The sequence below is a fragment of the Numenius arquata genome, chromosome 2 (genome assembly GCF_964106895.1).
Source record: "Numenius arquata chromosome 2, bNumArq3.hap1.1, whole genome shotgun sequence".
NCBI classification, from domain to species: Eukaryota; Metazoa; Chordata; class Aves; order Charadriiformes; family Scolopacidae; genus Numenius; species Numenius arquata.
The window spans coordinates 27,043,606-27,059,141 of NC_133577.1; the positions used below are offsets into that span (position 1 = coordinate 27,043,606).

General features: G+C 40.1%; 1 protein-coding gene across 1 annotated transcript in view; it reads right to left on the reverse strand.

Annotated features, from left to right (window-relative positions):
* PLD5 (phospholipase D family member 5) overlaps nucleotides 1-15,536 on the reverse strand; it is a 181,363-nt gene that overhangs the window by 27,049 nt on the left and 138,778 nt on the right. The window contains exon 5 of the mRNA XM_074168561.1: nucleotides 7,557-7,684. Within this exon, the coding sequence (XP_074024662.1) occupies nucleotides 7,557-7,684 (128 nt within the window). The remainder of the gene's footprint in view (nucleotides 1-7,556; nucleotides 7,685-15,536) is intronic.

Below are 15,536 nucleotides of genomic sequence, written 5' to 3' on the forward strand. Positions count from 1 at the left end.
CTAGAAGAACATTATATCAAATAGGAACTCTCAATATAACTTTTGCTTGAGTGAAAAGATATAATTCTACCGTCAGACAAAGTATCTTATCTCAAAAGGACCAGATGTACCATTACATAACTTCAAGAGACTCATTTAGATAGTAAGTTCAAAAAAATGATTATAGCCTGCTTTTTGCTCTATGCAGTTCTGTAAAGATAGGATGCAACTGGCATTAACAGAAATTGCAAATGTGCAGATCCTGTCTCAATGATCAGTTTGGAGAAGTGGCTCCACAATAGCAAGATTTTGGGGAGATTGGAAACAAAAGAGATTATCATGATGTAGTTTGAGGTACATAGAAATCCAGCATTTATTGCATATTGGTTTTATGGGAGGACAATTTTGAACACACAATTAAATACAAACTACAGTTTTCAAGGATATATTTTGATCATTCCCCTTTTCCTGAGGTACATAAAAAGAAGTGTGGGTTGCATTTGCTCCTGGTGGTGTCCCAGAGCTTCCTGAATTTTGATTTGGATCGGAACCCTCAGAAATGGAGACCAAAAGAAGAAGGAATAATCCCAGAATAAATTTTGTCACTCCCTAAGTGCTGCTTTCAAGTTGTGACTTGACAGTTGGATTGCTTCCAACTGTTTTTACCTCCCACCACGAGCAACCAAAGGGTTTCTCCTCCAATATTGCCACAATCTAAAATTGCCCCAAAACTGTCCTTTTAGATGTAGTTTTCAGTAGCTGAGATAACATATTCATCTCCCAATTTTTGTCATCTCAGAGTAGGAAGAAAAAGAGGTTATCAATCTATGTCACAGAAGACAAGAGGAGGAGAAGGTAGTAGAGAAGAATTATAACTGCTGCTTTTGTTTCCTTTTCTTCCCATGCTGTAAGGAGGAGAGCCTGAACAACTAAGTTGAAACCTCCAGGATCTCTCAGTCCAGTTTTGTCCTCTCTCTGTTGGTAACAGGGAGGACGTGCAGCAACATTCCAAGTGCTCCTGCAGCCATCCTGCTGCAAACCTTCCTATAGCTGCGTCCAAAAAACTAATTCACACTAAACCAAATAAAATATTGGCTCATCACTTTTTACTTAAAATTGACACACATAGAAAGTGTACCTCCTTTGACTGGCTGGGGCTTTCTTTTCTTCTTTTTTTTTTCTTTTCTTTTTTTTTTTTTTTTTTCTCTCTAATAGGGTACTTATGCACTCGATGATTAATGTTTATCATAAAAAGCATGACTTTGCTTATCTATTGTATCTACAGTTGCTTAATAAACCTTTTGTGAATAATGTATACTCATGGCTCTCTTAACATCTCACACAGCTAATTTGACTGTTGATTCAACTGAATTATTAACAGAATAAATTAACTGGGCAACTTATTTCCTATTCTTCAAATGTAATTGATAATTCATAACTGCTACAACTTTCATGTACCGTAGGAGTCAATCCTAAATAGACGTAAGTTATTTTACATAATAATAAGTAAGTAGTCTATATAGGGTTTCTCATTCATGCGCTGTCACACATCTTACCTTCTCTAGTATTTTTGCTCTCCTTTATATTTATTTAACATCTTAGGTGCATCAGGCAAAAACCTAACTCCTCGGATAAAACAGGTCACTGTTTCAAACCCAATAAACAGTGTTGGGACTGTTTATCTAATTTTCTAATTACCTTAAATTATGTAGATAAAATCAGCAGTTTCTAGCTTATAACAACAAGAGAGTAAGAGGAGAACGGAGAGGAAACTGCCTGAAAATGAAATACTGTTGTTTAGTAGTCCTGTCAGATACCCAGCTGTCACACTTGGAGCTTCAGAAGTGCTCCAAGACACTGTTGAGAGTCAGCAAGAACAAATCATCGATCCTTTGCAACAGAGATGATTAGATAAACTTCTGCTATTCGAAACACTGCCTGTACTCATTTCGTGAAAGAAGCGAGGTCAAAAACTTCTACTCGTAACACCAACCCCAATTTACCAAGAATTAATATGTCTTCATAAATAAATACATAGGTGAAGACGTCAGGTATTATTTTTCCAGTCCTCCTTCTGATGCATTTTTAAGATGAGAAATCAAATGCCTTTCTGAAGTCTTACTTTGCATCGGTGACACAAATCACACAAAGAATCCAACAGAGACATCAAATAAGTGGGAAAATGAGAGCAAGTTCATACGGTTAGGTTTTTGTCCTTAAAAAAATATATTTTACAGCCATTCATCTTAAACTGGTCTGAATTTACAACAGTCAGAATAATGAACAATCCAGAAAATATATGGACTTGAGGCATCTTAAAAAGAAAAATTCCCTGCTAGCAGCTTTTACACAGCTAGGAGAAAAAATCATAGGTCTGGTTAGGAACATTTCCTGGACATCATCTGAACCAAAATTTAAGCAGGACTTTTTGAGATAATGCTTTTAAGATGTCACAGGCAAGATGGAGTAAATGACTACCTGCAGTGGATCTGGATATTGGGGTTTGTTTAAAAAGCAACGAGATGAGAGCTTTTGCAACTACTTAATTATCTTTCATACTTCCCATCCATACCTTCCATCCCTGCAGGAGGGTGGCTGCTGACCTGGGATGCTTGGGCAGAAAGTTGGGTCTGTCATTGCTGCGTGGCTGCTCACTGTTACTTGTCTCAAGCATCACCAGACAGTGTCTCTGGTGCATTTCCTGGCTTCCATCTCCTCACAGCTCCCTGACCTCCAGGATCTTCCCTCATTTCCAGGATTTTTCCTCCAGCCAGGAACTTCACATTCTTCTTTCCAGGCCCCCTTCTTTTTTCCAAGACCACTTCTTTCCGGCACTCCCTATTTTCTGGCACACCAAGACTCACTTTTCCTCCAGCCCAAACAGTTTCTGTGCCTAAGCACAAGGTGTGAGCTGCCTCCTCACTGGTGGTTCTGTCTCACGTCACTTCAGTAAGTGGAGGACTCCGGATGTGGCACTTTCATTTAGGCCAGTGTTTACAGTCAGACTCTACCAATTACAGGGAGCAAGCCGCACGCTTGAGAGCTCAAACATTCAAATTTGGACAGTAGCCCCCACAGAAGCACCTAACTACTTGCTACCTGTTAGCATTCATGATTTAAGCAATTTTTTTGCTTACTAGAGTATTTTAATATTAGCTTGATTCCACTTCCAGTGAAGACAATCAGATTAATTTTAGTTGTTTCAATAATTTTTAGTAATAGAATTTTCCAAGGGCTGATTATTTGTTGCACGTAAATGTATTTTTCTGAATTGGTTTAACTAATCCATTACAGTTGTTTGCCCAATTCAATTATTCATGTGTGAATAAAACTTTTCCAAAAATGTTGTTAGCATGAAGAGCTTCAGAAGTGTTTCTTCAGATGATTAATTGTTCTGTCTGTACTACAAACCTCACATTTCTTAATAGAATTAAAGAGCTAAATGCATTTTCAAGCAACATGAAAAAAAAAAACAAATCAAGAGACCAACTCTCCAGAATTCTTCCATCAAACTGGTAAACCTGTATAAAGTTATTTATACAGGTTTTGTACCATTTTATCAGTTTACAAAAATTTACCATAAAGAAACTTGATTGCTAGAAAGATTATTTCACTGATAAAATTTTACACAGTTTACTATATATAAGAAAGTGGTACCTGTCTAAGAAGGTGGTAAAACCCTCCCTGTTCATAAACTGAAATTTTCAACAGGCTATGTAATTGGGCAATATTTGCCATATATTAATAACAACAGAAAAAGATGCATCCCTGAAACAAAATCTAGACCTGCTGGAAGAAAAGATCAAAATATTTCACTATGAATTAAAAAAACAGCTAATCTTTGTAAAATCATTTTTTTTTTCAGCGAGTTTAAACAGTACTTTTCATTTGCCTGTGGGGTTTGATTTCAGACTGAAGCAGATAGCTGGCATAGATGATTTCAGCCAAAATTATTAGAGTTTTGGAAAACTTGCAACCCACCCAAACCACAGTTTTACTTGAAAAGTAATGATCAAACTTGGTAATAGAGTCTGCTGTCAGCCTTGCCCATCATTTCAAGGCTGAGACTCTGGCAAGTATTAAAACTTTGACAGCAAAGGCACAAAGATATATGCAACTTCAAAGGTTATTCCTTAAGTAATATATGCAGTATACAAAAATCTCTCCCTGATGCAGAAAATTTATTTTTAAAGGAAATACTAGTATTGCTTCTTGTCAGTGTTGGAAAAAACAAGAAAATGGCAACAAAACTCAGTAAGCCTCATATTAGACTGATTTCTAGTGTCCAGTTTATAAACGTAGAGAATAATTCTCCACAAAGATAGTAAAAACAAAGATGACACCTTTGGACATTTAAGTCCTGACATTGTTTTCTAAGAAGCTCTTAAATTACTATTTCAGCTTTAGACTCGGGCTCCAAGAGAAGAATGATGCTAACAGACATTTTTTTTTCTTTTTGTTTTCATCCTCCCACAAAGGGACAAAATAGCAATAAAATACAGTTATGTCTTCCACAATAACCTTGCATAAATATTCCCTAGTATGCCGAATGCTCTGTACTGCTAGTCACAGAAGTGTTTCTACATCTTTAGGCCCCTAGCAAGCAAGAGGTAGGAAGGCTCTGGGACTATAGCCCAGGGTGAAATACTGTAGAGACCCGCTGCATCTCTAGTGCAACCACCACAACAGAGAAGTAGGTATGTGCTCCTATATGAGTAACGCAGTGTACTGGCCTGAATGTATGCAAAGGTTCAGTATAGAAGAAACAATAAACATGCATATAGAAAATACAGGGGAAGGCACATAGAAAGATATGACACACGCACAGTTAAAATCTTAAGCTTTTCATTGCATTTTAGATATTATTACATGAAAAACTGGATGTGCTCACATAATTTACACTGGAACTGTGCTGCTGAATAAGGAGACATTGTTAGCTACAAGATGACTGACTCATACTGGATGTTTTGTTTGAGTGAGAAGACAACTGCTGTGCTTGACAGGCCCAAGTACCATATGTTTCTAGAATAGCAGAGACCTACTTCATTCTGTGATTTGCTGTCAAGATCTAGCAATACTGGCCAAAGTGGTTTGCTGATTCAATAATCACAAGTTGTGTTACTCTACAAGTCGGATGAGCTTTCAAAGAAACCGTATGTGACTAATCAACAGCCCAGTCTGCCTTTTCACGGTCCTTTCCCTGCAGGTAACCCAGGACGTAACAGGAGATGTGCAGTGGCACCTGCAGCGAGTTCCTTGCCTCCCACTGCAAAACTGCAGAAGCCCTACCCCACTACTGCAGGCAGCACGAGAGCAAGGGCATGAGTCTGGACAGGCCTGGCACTATCTGCTCAGCCATCTCCCAGTTAAACCCAGTTCTTACTCATTTAGGCTGCTTTGGGAGAGGAGGAGAGAAGAGGAGGAGACCTGATCCCTCATTTGCAGCTACACTGGGGCTCTGATAATGAGGGCCCATGGGTGGTGTGTTTCCCCAGTGAGGGATCAGTTAAAACAGTTATTGTTTTAAGATTATGTCATTTGCATGTGCAAAGCATTTTCCTTAAGGAAAGCACTCAGAATAAAATGACAGAGCTCTGTGCTTATTTTGCCTCTTATGTGAAAAGTTCAAGAGAGACTATTATTTTAGGACTGTATATTAGATCTCTTTGACAGTTGCCCTGATTTATTAACCTGTAACTCCAGGGTAAGCGAATTGGATACTCAGATCTGATGTCAACAGGAGCCAAGCTTCTAGTTTCCTCAGGCTCTTCTGAAACCATAGCATACATTTCTTAACTAACTGAAAGCAGATTCTCTTTAACTGGAACTCAAAGAGATTTCTTCTTGCCCTGCACAAATATTCTTCTGGCCTTCATCTTATCACTACGTATAAAAATATACTATTGTAAGATGAAAAAAACCTCCAAATGCATGCAGAAAATAGAGTGGCATTTGAAACACTGGCCCACAAAGAACTGGCATCAAAGTTTAACATAGGCATATGACAAGAGATAAGATTTACTTCAGTATGAGAAGACCAAACCTATAAGGAATTGTAGCATCTGTGATGAAGGTCATAAATACAATCATTAATTATAATAATATAACAATCTGTGTGGTAGATGTGCCTCTTCACATAAAGCTAAAATAGAGCATAAACTATTTATAAGCTAAATAGTTCTGTGAAGAGCTATTTTACGTATGACATAAGAACAGTTTAGCTCATGAGGCACAATGTATAAACATTTAATTTCTGAAGTGTCCAAAAGCCCAAACTAAACATTCTTGCATTGACTGGAAATACAACATCCTCTTGGCCAAGACTTTCTCTGGTTGGCTAACAACGTGCTTTTTTTCTACCGGTTTTCCACATTCCTTTGTAAACATTCAAAAAGTTACCTTTTACATAAATTAATACATATAGGAACACCAAAAATGTATTTACTTCACTTTTTCTTTACTAAATGGTTAATTTGTTTTTATTTAGACTTTTAGCCCCTTAGCTCAAAACAAACCTTAAAAACTTCAATAAAACCAACACAGACCTTCTTTACAAAATCATTAGAACGTATGTTCAAAATTATTCATGTGTTTCTGAGATTCTGCTCATATTTAAAAAGTAAGCTTTTTTACTGCAACTAACTACCTAGGACTGCTTCTTTTTCCCCTCTGTTGTGCATTTCAGTTACTGACATCTAAAAGCACAGGTTCCACTCCCTAAAGATGATCAACAGCAGCCTCCCACAGTCAGTGGCATGTAGGAAAAATGAACATTACAGCCGCTAATACTCCTGAGACTGTTGTGGAAAGAAAAAAGCTACAAGTACCTACAAGAAAGCAAATAAACTGGATTACTGATTAATTACTTCTTCAAAATGGCTGCAGATTGTAGAGAGTCCTCAGCACTGGTTGTTGGCAAAGAAGCCTTAGAGTACATCCTTCAACGTTCTTGTTTATGAAGAATCAAAATATGGAATTCTCTCCAATACATACAACATTCAAAAACATTATGCTATTTGACTTTCTGTATCCATAAATCTCTCCCTCCCCAAAGATGCTGGGTATTTCAGGATAATACCCACTATCCATTTGGAAGTCTCCAAATTTTCCTTTTCCTTACATAAATGGCAGATGAGAGAGACTAGGTCATGCTCACAACATTACCACGGAGTTTCTATACTGGTTTGTTTTCCAACAGTTTCACCCACTCGTTTTTGTTGTGGTTTGTTTTTTTTTTTTTTTTTTTCAAATAAGTAAACCAGAATTTATAATCTTCAAACAACAAAATCACCACAGAAATCAATAAAGGCAATCATTTTTCTTTAAATTTAACCCAAAGTATAACTGTTGAGGATAGCTACTCCAATGAAAAGAAGTAAAATTTATAGTAATATACTTTTGCCAACACAGAAGAGTCATCAAAACCATGGCAGTGCAGTTTTTGATGCTGGCACTTCTGCCAGCAAACCATCGGAAAAAGAAAGCCATCCATCTCCACTTGCTGACCTCAAAACATTACTTTTTTTTCCTCATTATAGCCTCAAAGGGTATAAGGATGACTTTTTCAATTAAATTACCTGTCCCAATGATCTCCAGTCTAGGCTGGCGCTTCCAATGTACACGTGCTGTTTATCAACAATCCAGAAAGATGACTGAAGCCGGCCTTCGTTGTATGCTGACATGTTCATATACAACACTTCAGCCCCTAGAGATTTAAGGATAAAATAATAAATAGCACTGTTTAAAATAAGATAATGTACATTATTAAAAAAAGAAAAAAAACTTTCAGGGCCTCAGCTTCCAAAACTAGTGAGAGACATTATTAAACATACCACTAAGGTTTAAAACTAATGATAAACAGTGTTACTGTCCCACTATTTAAGATCTTAATTAACATACGTTCCAGAAAAGCAGGTATAGGGAACATTCCCATGCTTCATTTTATTCCATTTTAGAACCAAATAATTGCTATTTTTTTTCCAGCACTGTATATATCTAAGACCAGTTTATTTTTAAAGGTCTAGTCGGTAACTCAAGTTTACTACATATTTTATAATAATGACCTTTAAAGTACAAACCCAGTTACAACCCCACCCTGAAAAGCAGACTCTGCTCCTTTGCCATGGTTCGGGCAGGGAGCCTACGCTGGGCTGTCGCATGGAACAGACCCCGACAAGAGAACACAGGTGGAGAATTACGGAGAGAGGAAGTAAGCAAAGGCCTAAAGTACTCTGAAATTGCTCTTAATCCTGCTAATCTGTGACATTCAACCTACCACTTTGAACTGCACAGTTTTAGTACGGATCATAGGCCACTGAAATCTCTTGTAGGGTAAAAGCACGTTGGCTCTATCACATCAGTAGGAAAGTCTGAATTGGCCCCATATACTTGATATTAGGTGAGTTTAGGGGATTTCTCACATCATTATTGTTCTTTCAGTGCTCCAGTGTTTGAGAGATTAGGTTATTAATCTGAATTAATCATTGCTGAAAGCAATTTAAAGTAACCCACTCATCTTCACATTTTAGTCATGACAGTAACTGGGGAAGAGAAGTGACAGTAAAGAGCAGCCTGGAGGGCAGTGACGGTACCAGCCATCTCCCATTAAACATTCATGGGATCTTCATGAATTCCAGTAATGGTTGGATATGAGTCATAACTTCAAAAGAATTCCATGATACTGGGAGAACTAAAATATATTTCTTTTCATCTAACTTCCTATTTCTGGCCTCCTAAGAGATACTTGACTTGCAATTTTAAGCAACAGTTACCAGTACTGAGTATTTCTTTTTTATTACAAAAACCGTAATTCTCACTTGAAAGAAGGAATCTTGAAGTTCAGATATCAGAAAAGAAGAAAAATCAGGTAAGGTACCACTTATCATGAAGCACCAAACATGCAACATAGGATTTTGAGCAAGTTACAGAATTTGGTTCATCGCACAATAACATTAGCTACAAACCAGTCACCTTTCCAATTTTTTCTTGGTATCACCCATCCACATTCATCTATGCTTAGAAACAAAGGTATTTACCAATTTTCCTTGGAATATGTTGCTGCTGACTTTCAATCCATGCATTAATGAACAGAACTGTGCTAATTAATGAGGCAATGTGTGTGAAATAAAAAAGAAATCAGAAAACACTACAGCAGGTGTTAAATGGTTTAAATTGTTTTCTGATGAATAAACAAAACAAAAGCAACTCCTCCTACTAGCTAAGCAAAACAATTCTGTAAGGGGCTAAAATTCTAGCTGCTTGTCTGAAAACTGTTCAAAATCAAGTTTAACATAGCAGTTTGCCTTGATCATCTTTTCTTTCCATGCATCCAATTTGCAACATGAAATAGCACTATGGATTTAACACCCACAACACACCTACATCAAATAGGTTATAAATGAAATGTTAGGATTTTTGTACAAGAAAGGTAAAACAGCCAGCAACAACAATGAGCTTCCATCTCATCACTGAGAGCCTAAAATAAACACAGCTTAAAAACATTTTTGAAACATCCAATACCAAACAAAAATGCTGATTGCCCAAGTTACAACAGGAAGCTATTTAACCAGTAACACTAACATTAAAAAGAGCAGACATCGTCAGTAACCTGGCACAAAAATCAAAAGTTGTAAAACACCAGGATTTGTGGGCGATGGGCATAACCAGTGGGATGGGACTATCACTCTAAAATATAATCTAGGCTTCAATTACCAAAATAGTGAATGTGGCAGTGCAGGAGGTACTGCTATCACACATACCATTAAAATCAAAACCTGGTACCCAATTTCTTTTCCTTCTGGAAACAGCCAACTCATAGAGCTTGAGGAAACAGTATCTCCACATTAATTAAAACAAAGTCATGTGTTGCAAACGGCAGCTGCTGTGCAGCCTACTAATGAGCCTTTAACTTTTGATGAAAGGAAACATGCATCAGTATTGATAATTGCCTCTGTTCCAGAAGCCCTTGAGATGTTTTGTTAAAATAGGCTTATCAGGCCTTCAACACAATCCATCATCCCTAGTGTGGTCCAGGTCCCATGAGAAAATTAAATTGGACTGATCAATATGTGAAGCCGTAACAGAACTCTTTATCATGCTGCAGACTCAATTACACAAAGCTGTGGGTCTACTGAGTTCAACCAGAAGGCACAATTTGTAGGCTTGATTGCTAATATAGATGCCAGACTCTTAAAAAATAAATCTAACAATTTTGTTTCACTGAAGATTAAACTGCAGGGTGAGATCTTAAAGAAAACCAGCGCTGCCACTTAAAACTCAAGTGGATTTGCCTGTCCCATAAAATTCTAAAGGTTGGGCCAGATTGCCTTCTCTTTGCAGGAAAAAAAGACCACTGTATGGATCAAAGCATACTGTAAGTAACAGACATTTCTCTGAGTACCTTTTTCTTCCAGGTGGGTAGCTTTTTACACTCTGTATAAGGGAGATGAGATGCAGTCTGGGATGCACCGAGGGGACCCTGCCCTTGGGAGCCTGGACCTTTTCCATGTGATGGGAACACAGCCCCTGGGAGGTGCCAAGCTGCCACTTAGCCTCTTGCTTTGTCTCATAATGGAAGAAAACAGAAGACATTAGTAGTACTGCAAAAAGACTGACTTTCTATCCATTTCCAAGAGAAATCCAATTCCCAAAGTAATCCCAAAGAAGAAGGATGGCACAGGCAAGTGCTGTTTACCATTTCTAGTCTTGCAATATCTTATTTGGTCTAGCCGCCTGCTCTCAGATACTCCACTAACAATGTCATGAAGGCTACAGGGCAAGATTGACTTCAAGAACAGGAGCTCAATACTAGGACCTTTCCTACATATTTGAGTCAAAACACTAAGCCATTAGCAGGACTTGAATCAAGAGCTCATCACGGATATGCTCCATCATGTGCCATCCAGAACAGCACTGTGGCCCACCTGTGTTGCAGCATATGCTACCTGTGGGTTTCAGTGCTGCTCAAGCAAGGTCACCAGGCAGTTACACAAACTGGGAGACTCTTCTTCATGGGAGACTGCAGGAGGCCAAGGCTCACAGCGCTGCCACTCAGCCTCCAAATCCAGGTTCATGCAACAGTCTAGAGAAAGTGCATCTGGAGGCTTTATATCCAATGCCTGTGAGCAGTCTAGAATACTACCAGGTTGTCCTGGTACAGAGGCAACATCACTGAGCCAAATCACCTCTCTGGAGAATATGGTAAATCATTTTTGTAAAGAAGTCCCAGAAAGAGCAACTGTTTAGGCTGCTATTATCACAGCTGCCTTGAAAGCAAACATGCAAATTCTGCCTCCAACAGTTTTCAACAGCACCAGTTACAGGCTGAACTCACTCTGGAGTTAGCAAACATAACGCCCAAGAAACAGAAGTTGCATTTGCTTGTACCACGGCTAAAATTGGCCTTCTGTCTTCACAACTTTCTTACTTTCACTATAGTGTTTTTAAAACCAGAGAAAAAAATGGGAAATAGGACTTAAGGATTGAGAGGAGAGCCAGACAGAGTTATCTGGGAAGTTGCAGCCACAGCGACAGCTGATTCACAACAGGCAGAGCAAGGATGAGAAAAGTACCAAGAGCCCTGACCTCATTAGCCCTGACAGTAGAAAACAGTGCTGCAGCAGAAAAGAGGGTAGAGGGAAATAGAGATACATGATCTGATGGCACATGTTGGGACTGTGCATCATGCAGAGCCCTGGGAGAAAGGGTTGTGGAGCCAGACTGGGCTCTGCTACCCCCTGCTAGGAGCAGGAGTATTGTAAAGGTGGAGATGAACGGGGGCTTTTGAATACCTCTCCTTCCCCATTTTGGGAAAACAGAGCTTGTCAAGTGCAGGCTGCATAAGAACAGCAGGTGGTGGAAGACGGAGCACTTTGGGGCTGCTGGTAGAATGAGGGAATGGGGAGGCTGTAGAGGGATCACAACGGATAAGGGACTGCAGGATAAAAGGAAGAGCTAGTATATGAAGTGAGTTTGGCCAGCGAAAGCATCACTGCTTACAGCTCTGTTGTATATTTGCAGTTTGAACCTGACAAATGTTCCTGTACCGCATCCAATCCACTGCGCATCTTCCAGCCACTGTTCCCCATATCACCACCAAGCTGGCCACAGTAGGAACAACTGCCCTCCTCTGCTTACCCCATTTCTTGCTGTTCCCTCACTCTCCTTATCATCATGTCCATACCCTGTGCTCACAGCACTATTTTTTCCCCTCTCCTAATTCTGTGTATTCCCAAGCAAATACTCCAAGTAATGAAACCCTTAAAAAGGAGTCTGTGAATGTAAGCTGTGGCCTCTTTTCTTCACCCCACTACTGACAGTCACTTGGCACACAAAGATACACGTTTTGATCTATACCTTTTGGAGGATGGCCTCAAGCCAGAGTCAAAAGCAGACTTCACTAATCCATATCAGGAACCCTAGAGGTCGGAATCACAGAATGATATGGGTTTGGAAGGGACCTCTGGAGATCATCTAGTCCAACCCCCCTGCCAGAGCAGGTCCACCTAGAGCAGGTTGCACAGGAACGTGTCCAGGCGGGTTTTGAATGTCTCCAGAGAAGGAGACTCCACCACCTCCCTGGGCAGCCTGTTCCAGTGCTCTGCTACCCTCAAGGTAAAGAAGTTCCTCCTCACATTTAGATGGAACTTCTTATGCCCAAGTTTGTGCCTGTTACTTCTTGTCCCGTCACTGGGCACCACTGAAAAAGGACTGGTCCTATCCTCTTGACATCCACCCTTTAAGTATTTATAGGCATTGATAAGATCCCCCCCTCAGTGTTCTCTTCTCCAGACTAAAAAGACCCAAGTCCTTCAGCCTCTCCTCATAAGAGAGATGTTCTAGGCCCCTGATCATCTTTGTAGCCCTTGCTACAAAGCTCATGTAGCCCCTGCTCACAAGCTCATGCTGAGCACAGCTGGTGCTTGAGCAGCCAACATGGCACCTTGCACAGCCTCTCTAGGAGGCTACTGCTCGCCTGGGAGGCAGCACACACGGTGCTTGCCTCTGTGCTATAGACCTGCTGTACTCTTTCAGCTAAACTGAGTTTTCAGATCAGTACAGATGCAGTTAATCATCATGTGCTAACTCGGAAAGATCAACAAAAGATCCTTTATTACCCCTAGGTCCCAAACTTATTTTTTAAAATACAATATACTCACTAGGATATAGATGTGTACACATATAGATATATAAAGTGAATGTCTCCTTCTCCACATTTTGCAATAAACACTTTCATTGTATTTATTTGCTGTTGATTACAAGCCTTAGCACAAAATACACCATGAATAAAAATAATTTTTATTCCACCAAGCCAAAATTCCAGGGTTTTCCATACCTGGCCCACAAGTGGCAGAGTAGCTTTCTCATAGTGAGCAGGCACAAGTGACCCAGGCAGAGGATCATCTCCCCAGGAATTTTCATGCTTTTTTCTTGACTGATTGCAAAAAGTCTGGAGTTGTTCCAGAAGCCCCATTAGCGTGACCTGCCAGCACTCAGAGGAGGACAAGTACAAAAGCAAGGAATGTACTACTTGACAACATAGTTATTTTTACTATGTCTCTGAATGATTAAAAGACAAACTAGACTATTCACTGTTTCTGTGCTCTTTATGGAATATTGGATTTGAAATGCAATTTAAAGTCTGCCTGGCCCCAGAAGGATTAATGATTCAGGCTTATTCTAAAGAGAGAACACTCAAGGACTTTTAGGGAAATCTCTGATGATAATAATGTTAACTTTAAATCAGCGGTTTTGTTTACATTACCCTCTGCTCCCCTCCCCCCATCTGCCTTTTTAAAAACTACCAGGACTGAATGCAGTCCACTCTGGGATTACATGCTATTCACCAGCCCAAATCCAGAGTAGTCTGGAAGAAAAAAAAAAAAAAAAGCATACAGTAAAAACCTTGATGCATTTCCTTTAGCAGCTCTATATACATCTGCCACACAAAAAATTAAACTATATAAAGAAATTATGTTATAGTACAAGCACAAGCAATCCTGAGAAAGCCTTTGCAATACAACTTCTGTTCACACCACATTGGCCTGCCTTAAACTGTAGCACTCAAATGTATCTTCTTTCTGAATGAAATTCCCACTCACTCCCAATGTACAATCAGCCATAAACTACATGCACACGCAGCTTCTCAAAACAACACTGACCCCCAAAGTTAATGCTGCCTGTAGGAAAATGAGGCTGTTTCTCATGGAGATAATTTTCATGAATAATTACTGTAATGCTTACTGCTTTTCTTTACACCATCTGAGGTCACTGATACAAAGATAATTTTTAGGGAATCAGTGCACAGGAAAGGAATCTCTGACTGTAGTTCCATGGGCCCCTCCTCTTGGTCTGTCTCTGGAGAGATATGAGCGCCTGCAGCAGCCACTGGAATTGCAATGGCCAGGCTCATGCGCTCAGGGCTGCACCATGGGTGGGTCAGGGAAAACATGCAGAAAACACTCTCTGCCCCCTGTGCGCTGCCACCACTCATCTCCACTGGCCGGCTCCCCAGCCGGCTCACGTGTCTGTGCCTGGCTGGAGCTTGGAGAAAAGGCTGCTAAGAGAGAGCTTCCCTGAGCAGATGGGCTGCAGTCAAGGATCTCCCTGTGGAGTTGCAGGTGTGAGAAGAGAGGTCTCTGTCGCTGCAGGCTGACTTCCCAGCCCCCTCTCCAGGCACTAAGCCAGCTTCTCGCCTGGTTCTCTTCCCTCCCCAGCAGACTGTAACATGTTGTCGGGCTCGGTCCTGCACAATCAGGGAGAAAAAATATCCTCTACACTCACCAGTGGTTTTTTGCTTTGTTTTTCACTCATTCAGTGAATTAAAATAGATTCTGTGAGCCAGCACAGCCCCAGAAACTGCTCAGTCCACACAGCTGAGGAAGCCATGAGCAGAGTGTGGGGACAGGAGACAGCAGGAAGTAGTGAGAAACGAGCATTACAAAACCCAGCGCTCTGTCTGAAAACAAATTATTACAGAATTACAACCAGCATGGTTAAAATAACAAAAAAACCCCCCATTAATAGTGGCAGGAACTTATCTTATTTTTGGCAAACCTTCTCCTTCCCTCCACCACCTCCTCAGCTGTGTCCAAGTAGCTTTTTCTGGGTCCAAGGAATGAACCAGATCAGAAAATGGATCCAGGTTAAAAATGAATAAAAATAAAATGATTATTTCAAATGAAGAACAATTCACTTGTCCAGCTCACCACGTGGCTGTAAACAATTTTTCCAGCACATCTGAAGGCACAGACCAAGTGTGGGAACAAGTGGCTTGCGGCTGGATGCAACCAGACACAGGAACTGCTTATGCCAGTGCTGCCCTTTAAAGGTACACCCACGTAATGGCAGCCTCTGTTCCTCTCAAAATCAGGCCTCTGAGAAATTCAAGGTGGCAAGTCCCATTACTTGTTTGCCTTTTATCTTGCATAACCATTTGCCATGTGCAAACAAAGCAGCTGGGAGGGCAATGCTGGCATTTGCTTGGGATGACATTTCCCACGCGCTTACACAGAGGTCCACAGTGACACAGAAGATCCAGAGAAGACCCGTCAGAGGAT